Source organism: Bubalus kerabau, chromosome 2 (assembly GCF_029407905.1).
Source record: "Bubalus kerabau isolate K-KA32 ecotype Philippines breed swamp buffalo chromosome 2, PCC_UOA_SB_1v2, whole genome shotgun sequence".
Classification (NCBI taxonomy): domain Eukaryota; kingdom Metazoa; phylum Chordata; class Mammalia; order Artiodactyla; family Bovidae; genus Bubalus; species Bubalus kerabau.
Genome location: NC_073625.1, coordinates 118860004 through 118877741, shown reverse-complemented (window position 1 = coordinate 118877741; position 17738 = coordinate 118860004). Strand labels below are relative to the sequence as shown.

General features: G+C 47.1%; 1 protein-coding gene across 10 annotated transcripts in view; it reads right to left on the bottom strand.

Moving 5' to 3' along the window:
* The window catches only part of XXYLT1 (xyloside xylosyltransferase 1), a 179093-nt gene that overhangs the window by 60712 nt on the left and 100643 nt on the right, over positions 1-17738 (bottom strand). For all 10 annotated transcript variants that reach the window (XM_055568630.1, XM_055568640.1, XM_055568638.1 and 7 more), the window contains one exon: positions 16716-16848. In XM_055568630.1, the coding sequence (XP_055424605.1) occupies positions 16716-16848 (133 nt within the window). The remainder of the gene's footprint in view (positions 1-16715; positions 16849-17738) is intronic.

Sequence of the window (17738 nt, the reverse complement as noted above, 5' to 3'; positions counted from 1 at the left end):
AGGCTATGAAGAGAAAAGGGCCAGTGGCAGCTTCGTGTCAGGCAGGATGCAGTCTCTTCCTGCACGGCCTGCTGCCCTTCCAAGCCCGGACAAAGTCCTTCTGGCTTCAAAAGGCGGCCCCACCTCCCACCCTCAGCAGCCCCTCTGAGCTCTGGGGGCACTGTTGACTACTGACTAGCACCAAGGAAAGGTGTGGATTGTGTAGAACGGGGTGGAGGAAGAGGGGAAAGCAAGTTGTTTACAGAGTGCCTCTGCACCTGGAGTTGTGTGATGTGTATATGACATCACTTCATTCTAAACTGTTCACTGAGCACCCACAGCACGAGGCCAGTGATGCTTTTATCTGCATTGCCACAGCTGAATCACATAGTTCAAATACGCCATGGTGCAGGGAGCAGAAATCAATTTATAAGGAATAAGTTCGGCATATCCCCATTTCACAGATGAGGAAACCGAGGCTTTAAAAGGTTTTAATATATTATGCAAAGTTTTATAAGTAGTGAGTGGTAGACCCAGCAGTCTACCCAGCTCTAACTTTGAGGTCAGATAATTTCCCAACATTCTAATCTACGTTCACAATGCAATGAGAGCATGTATATTCCCAGAAAATCAAGTGATTTGGTTTTATCCCTATGGCTAAAGTTCAGTCCCCTTGACTTCCTCTTGGTCATTCATGCCATTATTTGAAAATAATAACCAAGTCTTAAAACTCCAGGTTGTTCTCAGAGAACCAGAGTTGGATAATGGCTCGAGGCCTGGTTTCAGTTCAAGGCTTCCCAACTGTACTTGTGAGACTCGGAGAAAGGATGGTAATGTTTTTGTTAATGTTTTATCAGCCAAGTGCCCTGTCCTCAGAGTTCACAGCCTTGTCGGGGGACACACACACAGGAAGCATCTGGCCGCTGAGTTATGAGCTGCTCATAACTCAGGGCAGCTAGTGCTGAGGAGTGGGAGTTACAGCTGGGACCAAGGAGGCCCTCAGGGGCTCTCTGGAAATGGGGTCTCAAAGGATAAGCAGGGCAAACAGAAGAGCAGGATGGAGGGAGAGCATGCTAGGCTGAGGGAACAGCATCCCCAAAGGTCACACATGAGGTGAGCACCTGTCTGGGAGACAGTGGGGGTCAGGGTCCTGTGCAAAAGGTACAAGAAACAAGTGGAGGAGGCAGGGGGAGAAGGGAAGGTCCCTGAGTGGCCGGCTAAGGAGTTTGGACTTTAGAATTAGCACAGCACCTAGCATACAGTAGGAGTTCAAGAGAGTTTGCGAGAGCGAAGTCATCGGTTACTTAGGGACCGTGGAGGACAGGGATGGGATAGGCTGCCCTTGGCTGCAGAACACGCAGCTGTTGGTGAGTCAAAGACTGTGTCCAGGGTGAAATGAAACTGAAAGTCAAGTGGACAGTCTGGCTAAGGAGCTTCTAATAGGCAGAAAGTGGTGTGAAGCAAGGCAGAGGGGACCAGGGCCTTCAGAGCAGCAGGAAGGAAGCAAGGAAGGACGCAACCTCTGAATTATGAGAATGCAACCACAGAACATTTTCCAGGGTGCTCAGCCCCTCAGAGGCAGTGGGGGCCAGCCATCCACACTGTACTCTCTTGAGGGTGGGGCCTGTGGCTTGCCCACTGAGCCTGGTATGGGGCAGGCCCTCAACCAATACCTGTGGAATCCTTCAGAGCTAAACTGTTATCACCAGGTTAGCATGTATAAGCTCAGATATCCAGGGATAACAGGACAAGAGCCACCTCCTAAAAATACACCAAGACGGAAATTCCCAGCTTGTTTTAATTGCCTAAGGTAATCCTGGGTGACTCCAGGGCCAGGCCTGTGAAATCCACAGAGTCTGAGTTTCCATCCATCCCCAGCTCCCAGAGTTCGCCTTCACCTACAGCCCGGCCTGTTTCTCCCAGACCAGGACCCTCTCAGCTTCTGCTGATTCTGCTCCAGATAGAAAACCAGCCCACCCAGGAGACAGAAGGTGGCATTTCCTGAACCCTCCGCCCTCATCTCAGGAGACAAGCCCCGTGACCCCCACCTTGAGGCCCTCTGGAGTGCACAGAAGCACAGGGGCAGCCTTTTCCAGTCACAGGCTGAAAGGGAGCAGCCCTGGTGAAATTCTGATGTGCAACGGGCATGCACGAGAAGCAGTTCTTGGGAATTTTCAAGACTAGCCAAAAATCAACGGTGAAAACAAAGCATCTACACTTTTCAGAGGCAGTCACCTCACCTTCATATGTCTCTTTAGATTCCTTCCACATGGAATTCTGGCCAAATCCCAGTGGACAGAGGAGCCTGGTGGGCCTCAGTTCATGGGATTGCAAAGGTCAGACACGACCTAGCGACTAAACCACCACCACCACCTCCACATCCAGTGGTCAGTTCTCAAGTCAGTGACTACGTGGTTTGAGCCCATCCAACAGAGACGCCCAATCCCCCCATTCAACCGAAAGCCAACCACAGCTCCCACACTGACACAGAAAGCCAGGAGCAGCGGGGGGGCGGGGGGGGGGGGCAGGCCTGGTGAGATGCATTCAGAGGGAAGAGCTGTCTTCACCCTGCACCTTGGAAGTCCAGTCAAAAGCCAAATTCTGGACCCAAGAACTGCCCAACATCCCCTTCCTGGTCCTAACAGATGATGAATCCCTGTGCAATGCCAAGCGCAGCAGTATTTCTGACCCTGAATAACTCAGTCTCTCACAATTTCCTTCCCCTGCCTCATCCCTGACCCAGCCTTTGTCCTTCCATCCTTCCCTGCCCTGTTGCCTTGAGCTGAGGGTGATTACACACCCTTGGGTGGCCCAGGACAGGTCTGGTTCACCCTTGTGGTCCTGGCATGATTATTAACAGCATCCTCTCTTCGCTCTCTAAGTGTTCCAGTTTAAACAATAATTTAATGGTAAAGTTAAATGGTCACCCCACCCACACTGCACTTCCTCTAGGACTATTTCTCACGATATTTATCTTTAATTACAACAGGCGGCCAGATCTAGAAAGTGGAGACTAATCCAGGCTCCATCCAGCTTCCTCTCCTTCTTCCCTTTAAATCTGACCACCCCCCAACTTGTTGTGGAAGAACTTATTTAAGCTAGCAAAGACACCAGCAGGCATTCTACAGACAGCCGCAAGATTCAGGTGTACCCAAGCTTGGCTCTAAGGTTCCTGTTCAGTTCAGTTCAGTTGCTCAGTCGTCTCCGACTCTTTGCGACCCATGAACCACAGCATGCCAGGCCTCCCTGTCCATCACCAACTCCCAGAGTCCACTCAAACCCATGTCCATCGAGTCAGTGATGCCATCCAGCCATCTCATCCTCTGTCATCCCCTTCTCCTCCTGCCTTCAATCTTTCCCAGCATCAGGGTCTTTTCAAATGAGTCAGCACTTTGCATCAGGTGGCCAAAGTACTGGAGTTTCAGCTTCAACATCAGTCCTTCCAATGAACACCCAGGACTGATCTCCTTTAGGATGGACTGGTTGGATCTCCTTGCAGTCCAAGGGACTCTCAAGCGTATTCTCCAACACCACATTTCAAAAGCATCAATTCTTTGGTGCCGGGAGCCGGCATATTGCATATTGAGTGCATATTGCATATTGAGTGCAGCACTTTCCACAGCACCATCTTTCAGGATCTGGAATAGCTCAACTGGAATTCTATCACTGCCGGGAGCCAGCGTGAGGAACTCCGCCCATGGCAAAGGTCATGAGGAAGGAGGCTAGGCATACGCAAAGGCGGAATCAAGCCTCAGGAGTCACCCTGGAAATTCTCGAGCATCTACCCCCAAAACCAGAGTCTGCCTACTTTCTGCTTTGTGCTTTCACCTACACCTCTGACTTTACAGGGGGGCTGTCCCCCACTACCTCTCTCTGAAAAAAGAGTTAGCTTACAGCTCCAGTTAATAATTCCTGGGTGTGACAGTGTTTCAACCTACAAACTCCTTTGGAAATCCTATAGCCTGCCTGAATAGGTTTTTCCAGCCACATGTGATTGTTCAGAGCCTCCCAACTGTGAGAGGCAGGAGATGTTCTAAACTGTCTAAACACAGATTCCTTTGAGTAGTTAAAAGATTAATTAGAAATTGTATTGGTGAAGGGTTTTTCACTTATTGGGCCAATGTTTGCTGCTAAGTCTCCATACTCCTTACCTACTGTGTCCTTGGCAGTGTATTGATTGATATAATGGGTGTATAGAAATGTAAGTAGTAGCCTCAATGTTTGTAACCTTGGACCCTTGAGTTAATTCTTTTCTTGATTGAGCCCACCTCACCTTTGCCCTATAGGAATGCAGCTTTGTCCAATGTTTTTTTGGAGGCTGGTGCCTGACTTTGGAATAATCACCTTTAGAGAAAGATAAGTTTCTTAAAATGTTAACAGGCCTCCTGGCCAGAAGATGATGTAATTCACCTGAACTTTTGCATATGATAAGTTTGAAAGCCTGGCTTCGATTAGGACCAGGAACTGCTGTCCTTGCATGACTCCACCCCTTCCCCCATTATCCTCTATGCACAACTTAAGGTATAAAAACTACTTTGGAAAATAAAGTGTGGGCCTTGTTCACTGAAACTTGGTCTCCCCATGTCGCTCTGTCTCTCAAATTCTGGCTGAGTCTCCATCTGGAGCGCGGAACCTGCCATGCTTGCTAATTATGCCTGGGCTTCTACGATCCGACCGGGGAGGCCTCAGTGTCTCCTCTCCTTTGGGAGAACGGAAGGACGCCTGCGGCCTACATAAGTGGTGCAAACTTCTTGTCTTGAAGTTTTATTGGTCTCCCGCGTAAACCAAGCTACTCAGCCTCTTTTCTCCACTGAATTTTCCTACTGAGTTATCCTCATTCTATTACTCTTTACATCTCTAATTCATATCTAATTGAAGCTATTGTATCCCGATCGTCGCCGACGCCGTCCCCGCTTCGAACTCCCTGGATCAGCCGGGCTGGACCTCAGCACTTCGGTGCTCAGCTTTCTTCACAGTCCAACTCTCACATCCATACATGACCATTGGAAAAACCATAGCCTGACTAGACGGAACTTTGTTGACAAAGTAATGTCTCTGCTTTTTAATATGCTGTCTAGGGTGGTCATAACTTTCCTTCCAAGGAGTAAGCATCTTTTAATTTCATGGCTGCAATCACCATCTGTTGCTGTTAGTCAACTGAAAAGGAGGACATCTAAATGGTTGTACAGAAGGGGAAACCAATCTATTGTCCAGGAAAAATAGGACTATTTGACTTCAGATGGGCCATCAGGGAAGCACTCTGCGTGTGTTGACAGCATCCCAACATCCTCACTCCTATGCCTGTGCAGACAGCAAAGCCTGGGACTGGGGTGTCCACGGGCCAGGACGTCCCTGGCTTGTTCATGAGGTAGCACTGAACAGGCAGGATGGTGGATGGAAGCAGTGAACGTACAGCTGCCACATGACTCCATGCGTCTCCCCCTTCCCTCTTGCCTTGGGCTTCTCTCCTCCTTTCCTCCCCATCTAGACCTTTAATTTCTTAACAGCACCTTCAGACACAGAGAGGAGTTCAAAGATTTTTCTCATACACATTAAATTTGTTGCCACTCTGATAAATGGAAGTCTGGGAATCTTTTTATTTTCTTCCCAAATTACATTTCTGGACAAGAATTATGCTTGGCCCTGGCATTTTATGATTATGTAAGTGTGAGGTTAGTTAGAAAATCATTTGATGGAATTTTGAATTACCTGGAAAAATCAACTATTTCAGGTAGACAGAAAACATTTGAGAAAAAGTCTGAGCACCCAAAAACTGTCTGCATCCAAGGATCAGCTGATAACCAAAACCTTGGGAAGGTCCAGGCTGACAACAAGAGGCATTCAGTCAGTTTTTTGCCTCAGTGAACTCTCAGACCCAAAGTCTCAAACTGGGAGCTCTTGAGCTGAATCCAGTGTACCATTTGGAGTTTTTTGGCCAGCAGAGTTGATTACCACTATTTTAAAATCAGGAACTCTTACATTAACAACACAGATTTATGGCTTTTCTTGGGGAAAAAAATTCAAACACCTGGCAACACTGGGCTCATACTCATGCAAAACAAACAAGACCATCAAAAACATCAGTTAAGAACCAGGGCATAGATGGGTGTTCCATCAACTGTTCTCCATCCTTTTGTGCCACAATCCATTTTTAAACCTTCAAAAGCTTGTATTACTTCCTGAAGGCATTTACCTGAAATTACACTGCTACAGGCTAGATCCTGAGTTCCTGAATCACAAATGATTCTTGTGCCTGTTACAAGATGTTACATTAACTAGATGATCCTCTTTGCTTTTGAGAGCCTAACCAGACGTTCTCTCGTTTTAAAATAAAAACCACTCAGTATCTGATCCCAAATGTGACATGGCACGTGGACTGGAGACTGAGGCTCCTCTGCTCTGTCCATGTAGGTGGCTGCTGGGCACCTATACCCGCAGCTGATCCAGGTATCCCATTTACCCACATCTGTCTCCCACGTTGTGGCTGCCTGTTTCAGTCTCCTCTGCACCAACAAGGCCTCAAAGGTTCTCTATACTCCTTTCATACAAAATACATTGCTTGATCATCTGGATCAGGAGTCCCCAACCTCTGGGATCTAATGCCTGATGAGCTGAGGTGGGGCTGATGTAATAATAATAGAAGTGAAATGCACAATAAATGTAATACATTTGAATCATCCCCAAACCACCCCCTCCACCCCCAGTCCATGGGAAAACTGTCTTTCACAAAACTGGTCCCTGGTGCCAAAAAGGTTGGGGACCACTGATCTTTATGATGCCTTTAACCTCTGAAAGCAGCTGAGAGGATGTGAGGTGTGAGTAGAGAGATGGCCCGAAGGACCAAGATCACATGGCGCTCTTCCCAAACCCTGCTGACATCTTGGCAGGAAGGAAGAGGCAGAAGAAATGCAGATGCTTCCCCTCTGCTCCAGCTCCAGTCATTTCTTCTAAAAAAATATATGATTCCCCCTTACACTTTTACCATGCTTAGACACTATCTTCCAGGTTGAGAGCTGAATACCAACGAACGATAGTCACATTATTAAAATGTGAAAATTTCATTCACTGCTGAGCCAAGTTAGAGCACTAGAATTATATTCCTTTCTTTACAGTTCCAAGTTCATGATTCTTGGATCCAATGAGATAAGATGGTCCTAGCAGTTAGGGAAAGGGTTTCCCTTGCTTATACTCTCTGCAGACCCTGGGCTTCATTTATTAAGGGAGGCAGTGTTTCCTTACAGGGCCAAGGGGGAATCAACGGGAACCAGAGAAGCAGCCTAATGGACTGACACTCACTCCACGCTTTCTGATAGTAATGAAGCCCCACAAGCAGCTCCCTGACCTCATATTTCTGAAGCCCATCTGGACAGCAAGCCTCAGAATGAGTGTTCACTATAGAGGCATGGACAGGTAGATTATTATATGGGAAGCAATTCTGGTTCCTTACATCTCCTTTTACAAACAGTGATAGAAAAATCTTGAAGACAGGAATGCTGGGGATGGCTAGGTCCCTGGATCAAAGTGCTCCTACGGGCAGCTCCTGGATGTGGGGGGTCAATTCTGCCCCCTCCAAACAAAAGATCATAGGAATGCTCTATGATTAACAGTTAACAGCCCGTAGTCATCCAATGCAAGGGTAGGAGCTAAGGGGTTCATTCCAAACTCCGGTCCAGGTGAAACGCCTGATATTTCTGCAGTATCAATTCTGCAGTCAATCTCGAGGCAGAGGGCCTCAGGGCTGATGATCCATTTCAACCACCTGCAGAAATGCAGTCATGTGGCTGAAATGTGTGCCCAAGGTGGCCGTGGAGCCATACTGAAATTCCCCTCACGTGGAGCCAGTCACGCCTAACTCAGCCCTTTTCACACACTGTTTGTCACAGAAAGTCCCTCTGGTACATGTGTCACCATGAATCAGCTATGCTATTTTGCCTTTTTTTCCCCAGGAAGATGCTTACAGATAAGTCTTTTTTTGCTGCCTAGATTACAAAGGAGGATTTCTCAAGAAGATGTTTATCTGGCAAAAGAAACAAGTAGTAATGCAAAAAAGGACAGCCTGTCATCCTTTGCTGGGCTTCTTGCCAACCAGGGCCCCCAGAGGAGCCATCCAGGGTAGTGGTCCTGCCAATGGGGCTGCCAGCTTCTGGAGCACAGGGTTGAGTTTCTCTCTCCTGCTCAGCCAGGCCCACGGCCATAGCCTTCCGGGGAGTTTTCCATCTGTGAACAGGGCCAGGTCCATCTAAGCATACTTCCTGGAGGCTATACTTGCACAGCAAACCCCAGTGCCCTCCCAAGAGACCTTTCAGAAGAAAGACAGAAACATCACACACATACACACATACACGCCTTAGAATTCTGACAGCAGACTGTTAAACTGAGGATGACATGGGCACAGAGTAAAGTTCCCAGTCCCTACAGTAATGCTTCTTTGTGGCTCATCCAAGGGAAACCTCTAAACAGCAGCAGCAACTTGGAGTTTGCATTTTGGGTGTTTGAGTCTTTACTGAATTCCAACCACCCATCTCCCTCACATTATAATCTCCTTGAAAGCAGGAACCATGTGATCTACCTCATAATTCCTCAAAGCTCGTAATCTTGTGGTTCACACATGATGAACCCAATAAAAACCGAGAATAACAATGCCACGGATTGTCTCTAAAAAGAAAATAAAAGCGATTTCTATAAAAACACCAGCGATGGGCCTATGGACTCTTACTTAAGAACTGGTTAACACATTGTTGAGGAAGTCCCCTCTTATTAAACAATGTCTTGTATTCAGTGAAAATCTACTGTGTGCCAGGTACCTGGACTGCACCCCCCAAAGTGAGCATGCAAGTTGGCCCCGCCCTTCTGCCCTTTCATTTCCTCACTCATTCTTCCCATGACATGTGTGTCAGGCACCCTGCCACGGATCTGACTGATTCAGTAGTGCCAGAGGACTCATACTGCCCAGGGTGACACAAGAGCTGATATGAGCCGTGTTTTCAGAGAAGGGAAGTCCCTCACATGGTCCCCACCAGGACCTCATCTCAGCCTGGGTGCTCAGCCTTCAGGAGCCTCCCTGACTCCATGACCTTCAGATGACATTGGATATTCACAGCTTCCCCGGGGGACACAACCATCAGAGAAGAAATAATTACATTAACAGTAACACAGTTCCACTCGGGTTTTCTGTATGCAGCTTTTTCCTTTTAAAATACATTTTCCCAATGTTGCCATTAAAAATAATAATCTTGTAGTATTTTTATCTCTACCACAGAGCAGGTATTCTTCTCTCCTTTTATTAGTGACTCCTGAAGGGGCCACATCACTGCTGCCAGGTTACACGGGCTCCGCAAAAGCAGTCAGCCTTGTCTTCTAACTCCCAGGGATGAAGGAATACAAGGCTTCTTCATCAGCCACTATTTTAAAAGCTGGCAGGCTTTTCTCTCTGTACTCAGATTTAACTCTAATAGAAACCGACAGGTTCAATCTTGGTTAATTTTTTTAAAAAAACACAAGAACAAGAGCCAAGAAATTCATCCTCAGGTGTCAGCAGAAAGATGAAAATCTACTCTCTTTCATCCGCAAGTCGTAGCTTACTCATCCTGAAATGACGGTGGTGGCAGTTACCTTATAATGCAGCGTTTCATGCCTGGTGAACAATGGACCTGGATTTATATGGGCTGTAAAACCTTCCAGACAAGACCGCCACATTAACATCCTGACGTAAGACAATCTGGAGAGGGACGGAAAATGTCACTTGGCTAGACGTCAGAGCTGGGTCTGTTTTCCTCCCTCATATAAACTGATTTCAGGACGAGGAACTTGAAGACAAAATGACACCATGAGTTCACACAACCTCTCAGCTCTACATCCAGAAACGAGCACATGGAATTTTTTTTTTAATGATAAATTTAAAATGATATTTACCAATGAAATGGTTTGCTGACTGGGTTTTCTTGAAAATAATGGGGGTGTCTGGGAAGGGGCGGTAAGAGAAGATAGATAGGGATAAAGATGAAGTAAGGTTGGCTCAGGGTTGATAATTACTAAAACTCCATGAATATTATAATACTAAAGCACCTAGAGTACTACATGATTCTGTCTACCTGTGTCTATGTTAGAAGCTTTCCAAGATAAAACAAAAAAATACATAATGGGAGACTAGCAATGTCTAGGGATAAGGATGGCCAAGACACACTGTTTAGTGAATAAAGAAAGACGCACAAGGGTATATAAAGTATGAGTCCACTTATATACACACCACTGATAAATCTGTAGAAAATTTCTGGAAAAATCATCATCTTTGTATACTGCTTGAATTTTTAATGATAAATTACTCTTATGTTTTTTTAAATTCAAGGAATGTAGCAGAGAAAGGAAAATAGTAGGAGTAAAAAATGAGACAAACATGTCCATGGACAAGAAACCACTGGAGCCAAGGGCTGGCGTCCAGAAGCAGGTAGTGGCCAGAGGTTCACTCTCAGTGGGGCACTGAAATGCCCGCCAGGCCCCCAGGCAGGCTCTCGGTGTGAAACAGGGGACAGGCGCCTGCCCCAGCGGTCTGTCCTCCTCGCGTCCCCCGCCCTTCCTCCTCTGCTGTGATCTTCTGCACACAAACCTTCCGCCTCTTTGAGCTCCTGGTTTCTGACAGAGGCATGTTAACATTTCACTCCATTATTGTGGACTCACTGTTTTCTCCTGGTAATACTGTCCATTTCTGTTTTGCAAATACCTTATATTGCTTCTCCTGGAGAAGGCAATGGCACCCCACTCCAGTACTCTTGCCTGGAAAATCCCATGGACGGAGGAGCCTGGTAGGCTACAGTCCATGGCGTCGAAAAGAGTCGGACACGACTGAGCGACTTCACTTTCACTTTATATTGTTTAGGGTATATTGTTAAAGTATAAAACCCGCCTGCATAGATTCTAAATTCCTGATGGTGCTTTTCTCAAGGGATGGAGAACACAGAACCCTAGCTGCATGGAGTCCAGGAAAGAAAGTCTTCAGCCTTTTTGTCTTCATAAAGGGAGGCAGGCTTATACAGCAGGAAATTTCTCAAACATAGGAAGGGGGTACAGATGCTGTTTTTGTTGTTGTTTAGTTGCTAAGTCATGTCTTTACTCTTTGCAATCCCATGGACGATAGCCTGCCAGGCTCCTCTGTCCATGGGATTTCTCAGCAAAAATAATGGAGTAGGTTGCCATTTCCTTCTCCAGGGAACCTTCCCAACCCAGGGATGGAACCTGTGTCCCCTGCAATGGCAGATTCTTTACCACTGGGCCACCCAGGAAGCCATGACAGATGCTGCTGCTGCTGCTGCTAAGTCGCTTCAGTCGTGTCCGACTCTGTGCGACCCCATAGACGGCAGCCCACCAGGCTCCCCCGGCCCTGGGATTCTCCAGGCAAGAACACTGGAGTGGGTTGCCATTTCCTTCTCCAATGCATGAAAGAGAAAAGTGAAAGTGAAGTCGCTCAGTCGTGTCCGACCCTCAGCGACCCCATGGACTGCAGCCCACCAGGCTCCTCCGTCCATGGGATTTTCTAGGCAAGAGTACTGGAGTGGGGTGCCATTGCCTTCTCTGATGACAGATGCTGAGAAGCCAAAATACCAACACTAATTATGCTAAATTATCAGTTGCTCCAGCTTTACATACCATGAGGGAGCTGAACCTCACAGGTTAAGTGACCTCCCTAAGGTCACAGAACTATGTGCCTGAGTGGGATTGGATAAAGTTGCTATCACAAATAAGAAGTGCTAGTCTGTGCCAGATACACTGTCTAATTTAGCCTTCAATCAACTTCACCATATATAGTATTATACAGTACTGCTATAATCTCCAGGTCTCAGCTAAAGAAACTAAAACTCTGAGAGGTCAGGAAACTCACCCAAGGTCACACAGCCATGAGTGGCAGAGGTGGTGTCAGTCCACGTTCTCCCCTCCTACTTCTGTGCTAGTCCTCACTTCCTTCCCAGCATCCCTGACAGCCCTTCTGCAGTGCTAGGAATGGGATAAAGAGGCCTGAAAGTAAGTTAGACATTTTTATTTCAAGCATCTGGAAAGAGGTTAGGCCGCCACAAATGTTATCAATAAAAACCACAAGACCTAAAAACGTAGAAGAGTAGACACCATTAAAATATTAACCACAAAAGCAAATTCCTGCCTGGTGTCATTATCAGCAGTTGACAGGATTCGCCTGCTGCTTCCACCTCATGGTGGGTTTGGGCTCAAACCAGCATACAGCCAGCCAATGGAGCCAAGAGAGAATGAACCAGAAGCCCGTGGCCCCCAATAATAAAGTTACCATTCAACAGCTCCTCAGGCGGCCAGCCTCAAGACAGAGTGACCACGACCAATGGCTGCTACCCCAGCTCCTCAACACACACACTCTCACTCACTCACTCCAGGCTCAGCAGGAGCCCTGTGGCCTGAAGCTAAGCCACTGCTGGGCTTCCTAGCTCCAGGAGCCTACCCAACTACCCACAGTCTGGCCCTGGCTCCTGCAGAGGGCTGGGTGAACCTCAGGCCTGGTGTCTCCTGAAGACTCTGAAGGCTGCCCCTCAACCTCCCACCTTCCCACTAGTTTCCCGCTTCCATACCCTTTGTTCCCATTCACTCAAGGATCTTATAGAAAAGCCAGATCACTCTCCATTGCTAAAAAGGGGGGTTCTAACACCTGAGTAGGGGTAGAACTACCAAATGTAGAAAGAAAGAAGGGAAGAAAGGAAAGGAAACCAGCAGGATACCCAGCTACATTTCAATTTCATATAAACAATACTTGTTTTGTGTAAGTATATCCCCTTACAACATTTGGGTTATACTTACATAAAGCAATAAAGCAGTTGTTTGTTGTTTATCTGAAATTTATTTAACTGGGCATCCTGTATTTTAACTGGCAACCATGTCTGTTGTGGGTGGGGTAGAGTAGGAGGTATACCGAACAACAAATCAGCTGGAGAGGAAAACACTAACGGAGCTATGATGATGAAGGTGGGAAGGAGGAAGCGTTCTTTACCCAGAGTCTCTTTTACACCAGAAACTTTCATGCATTTTATTTCATTTGAGCGTTTCAGCAATTCTGTGTATTAGACATATCTATCCCCACTTAGAGGTGAAAACACAGAAGTTCAGAGAATCAACCGACTTGCACAGTGTCACATAGGTAATTCGTGAAAGGCAGGACTATAATCCATGGTTTCTGAGTATAATCTGAGTCATTTCTTCTATGTATGGCTGCTCTGCCAGGTGATACACCCTTATGATTTTTATAGGTTATGCACAAATAGGGTCTAACAGTTTTCTTTACTTTTTCAATATACTCATAAGGAAGAAAATGCTCAATGGCATCCTGGATTAACACATATTTGAAACACAGCTATTTATGACTAGAAAGCACTAGACCCTTCTCCACTTATTCCAACTAACCATGCTGCCCAACTAACTAGAGTTTCCTAGCAAAGAAGAAGAGAAAGAATCAAGAAATGAAGGACAATGTTCCACCCAAGATGACCACTGCTCCCCAGTTTTCAGATGAGGAAAGTCATGAGACATTTACAGGGGCCCAAGAGGAAAAGCCTCCTTAATCAAAATGCTAGCATCCCATGAGACATCATTTTCTAGAAAACACAGCTGACGTGGTGCTATGTTTGGGGCAGCGGGGGGGATTGTTTTTTTAAAAAGCTATTTGTCAAAAGTACAGTGGGAAATACTTTCTCTTCCAGCCCCTCAAGCTTCTAACATTCATGGCACACAATCAAAGGGAAACAGCCATAAAAATGACTTAATATGTGCCTTTTTTGAAGTATAGTAACTCTCGGACAAGTGACTATAAAAATAACACAGCTGAGAAGGTCTAGATTTATTTCTGCTTAGTGAATTTCCAGATCAGAATGCGCTCTGTTCATCAGCTAAGTTTGCTTTTGTGCCGTTTGGTTTCTAAATTTTCCTTTCTTTGCACAGATGCTAGCAGATTCTGTTTATGATAAAACCTTGCCCACCTCACAGTCTACAGGCCAGTTCCTGGGGGAGGACCGGGTGCCTACAGAGGAAGGCAGATGGCCACAGGGGATTCCCCACCAGCTACACCAGCCCCATCTACGGAGATGGGCCTGAAGCTGTTCTCGGGGGCCTGGCTCTGCCGGCCCTGGTTCAGGCCTTGTTTACTCCCCTGCCTTCATTCCCCCTCCCTACAAACACTCACACCCGGGCACAGACTGCCGAGTGGCAGACAACTAACACTCGATCTTTGGGGCTACTGGAGCCTCCAGTTTTCTTACGGAAGATGGCAAAAAAACCACAGTTCCCTGCCCCGGCCAGCACCAAATGCTCCCAGCCCCAGCATGAGACAGAAGGCAAGTATCAAATTACTCAGAGCCGGTGGGGACAGATCAGCACAGGGCAGTCACTGCAGACTTAATTATCAGAGGTCTTTAGAAACATTTCGGCTGGAAGGGGATGGAAGAGGGGAAGAGGAAGTAAAAGACTTTTCATTTCTGTTGCTTCTGACAGACTGAGCCCTACAAACAGGGCATCTTCTGGACTTTATCACCAGCCCGGCTACAGGAGTCTCCTCTGTCTCATGTCATGATGCAGAATGAAGGATTCTGAAGATGAAGAAAACTCAACTTCATTTTGGATCTAAAATCTTTCAAACATTTCCTTTGAAAAGCCTAATTAAACTGATTTTCGGTTTCAATGTTTCTAAAATTTTTGATGTACAGAAAAGATAAATTCTGGCCAATACCATTTAAGTTAAGCATGATCAGGTTTTCATCTGTATTGCATGAGAAAAATTCCAAACCATGGCTTGAAGGCCTCACAGCTCTAATTGTACTTAATAGTCAGCCTGGTTTAACGATCCTCGGGGCACGGGCCCTGTGTAGCGGTGAGGAATTCACCAGCTGACAAGCAACCTCAGGATGAGCAAAGATGACTTGGAAATGGTGAGGGTCAGAAGGGCTGGGATCACAAATGCCAGGGCTAGAGGACGGTGGTCTCAGAGCCCACCTGCTCCCACCCTCAGATGGCAAGACCAAGCGTGGTGACCAAGCTGGGACCAGCACATAGGACATCAGACTCTTGGTTCAGTGTTCCTTCCACCTCCTCCCCTGGTTAAACCAACAACCACAGACCTAACACCTTGTGTGAAGGTGAAGGAAGGGGGCAGGAAGGGGTGGGGCTGTGCTGCTGTGAGTGCAAGTCACAGAGTGAAGTCTCCTCTTCCCCACCCACAGCAGAGTAAGGGGCTCTACTGCATGACTCCAGGGCAACCTGTGAGAGGATTATGTAAGGGAAACAGCCCACCTGGCCCAGGAGTTATCCACTCACTCAGAGGCCTTGCAGGAATTTCCTGTTATGTGATCTGGGTCTTGCAAATAACTACAACCCAGCCGAGGCTGTCACTCTCCTCTCTCTGAGGACATGTGTGTTCTTGAGTCACTAGTTGCCCTGCGGCTCTCCAAAGACTGGGCCTGGCTCTGAGAATGCCCACTGTGAGTCAGCATAAGGGTATGCACTGAGAACCAAGGGTAGGCCAGCTCAGGGGGCAGCAAACCCCCAGCTCCAGGCTCTGAGGGAGCTATGGCTCTGCCTAGAAGAGGAACAGTCAGCAATGTGGAAGTCTGTGTACCCAGGGTCATGGGCCTGATTTATAATGAAAACCTGCAGGTGCTTCTGCCTTTCCTTCTCTTTTTATATGTTTTTAAATGGTAAGACACATATTACACACAAAGGAATACACACAAACACACGCACAGCCCTTCAAGTGGAGCACAAAGCACTGCAGCCAACCAGGAGCAACGCCCACCCGTGTCCACGCCCCTCCCATCCCCCACCCACTCCACAGGTAACTGTCACGCTGCCGTTTGGGACCATCATTCCTTGGTTTTCCTTATGACATTTACCACTTGCATATACATCCCTAAACAGTACAGTTTAGTCTTGCCTATCAGTGCACGTAGGTACCTGTCTGCTCATTTTATTTCAAGTACTCAACTGGATGAATATATTATATTTATCCATTCTGCTGTCTATGAGCATTAAGCTCTTTTCAGTTTGGGCTACTACAAATGATGCCACAATGAATACTCTTGAACGTGTCTCCCGGTTCTCAGTGCTGGAGTTTCGCTACGCTGAGCACCTGATAAGGAAAACACTCTATATAGAACAAGAACACACTCTTGACTCGACTGGTTGGTGCCAATCTGTGCACGAAAGCTGTGCGGCCTCTCCCTCCCTGAAAAACACTGACAAACCTGCTCCCCCTACACAGAGGAGGGCTTGCTGGTGACTCAGAGGCCAAGAAAACTTAGTTCATCAGACAAGCAAGTTAAAGCTGCATCTCGACAAACCTGCTCCCCCTACACAGAGGAGGGCTTGCTGGTGACTCAGAGGCCAAGAAAACTTATTTCATCAGACAACCAAGTTAAAGCTGCATCTCGACACCTCCACTGTAAGACAGAGCCTGAGATTTTAAAATTCTGAGCTGAACCAGAACCCAAATGGCTGGGCTTTCCACAAGAAAAAATGTCACCAACTGTCCCAAATGAATGAGGTAAGTAAGCATCTATGGTCTTGGTGCAGACCCCTCTGCCCAAACTATTTACTGTAAACAATAAGTACAAAAGTGTCCCCAAGATGTTCAGTGCAGAAAGACGGCAGACCCATGGATCCCAGCTGCGGAGGGTGGGGGGTGGGGGTGGTAAGAGGCAGGGAGGGTTCCTGGAGGCCGCAGGCCAGCTGCTCCCACCTACCTGTACACTGGCTGCATCTCCCGTGCTATGCCAATGATGGCACCTGGCAGGAAGTTGTCAAACTCCTCAAACAATTCCCGGATGTTGGTCTTGTACTTGAGGTCTAGGTCCAGCTGAATTATCCGCAGGATCTCTGGAGGAAAGAACAATACAACAATGAGACAGGGACATACCTCCCGGGAGGCTCAGTCATTGACAGAGAATGAAGTGAAAGGTGCAAAGCGTTTTATTATTGGATTTATGGATTATTCTTGCTATCACCAAATAATGCAATGACACCACCAGAACACCACCAGAACAAAGGCCCTTCATCTACCAGCAACCCCTGACTCACTAGAAGCCTTCACAGAGGAAGACAACTGCCTCATAGCTTCCCTTCTGGTTGCAGACATCCACTGTAAAACTAGGCGACCAAATTCTCGAGTTTAGATGACTGTCTTGGTGCTTCTCTCTTCGGTACAGGTATTAAATGACCCATAAGTCATTGTTGCCTCAGCTTCTTATTACTATTTCTACAAACCTAGATATGTGTGGGGTTAGGATGCTGACCCAGACAGAACCAGCTAAAAGACCTCAGATGCTGTTATGTTTTTAATCCACTGTCTGAAAGACTAACTCAGATATAATTAGACAGACACCTGGCTCATAAGAGCTGTTTGCTCCCGTTGCTCCCAGATGACCGAGGAGTGAGAAGGTAGGAGAGAGGCGCTGAGCTCATTCTCCATCCTTCATGCAGTGGGCCCATCGGAGAGTCTGGGCCAGCAGTGCCAGCAGGGGATCAGACACCAGGCTGACTGGGCCCTGCCCTCAGGGAAGGACACAAAACAGAGAAAGGGTACCTAGTGCTGATGTGACATGGAAGACGGGCCTCTCAGGGTCAAGTGATGATGGACAGTAAGTACTCTGTCCTGAGGAAAGCCCTGGCCTGGGAATCAGACCACGTGAGAGCAGGTTCCAGTTCTGCTCGCCGATTAACTCTGTGATCCTGGGTGAACTATTTCATTTCTCTAAACTTCAGTTGTT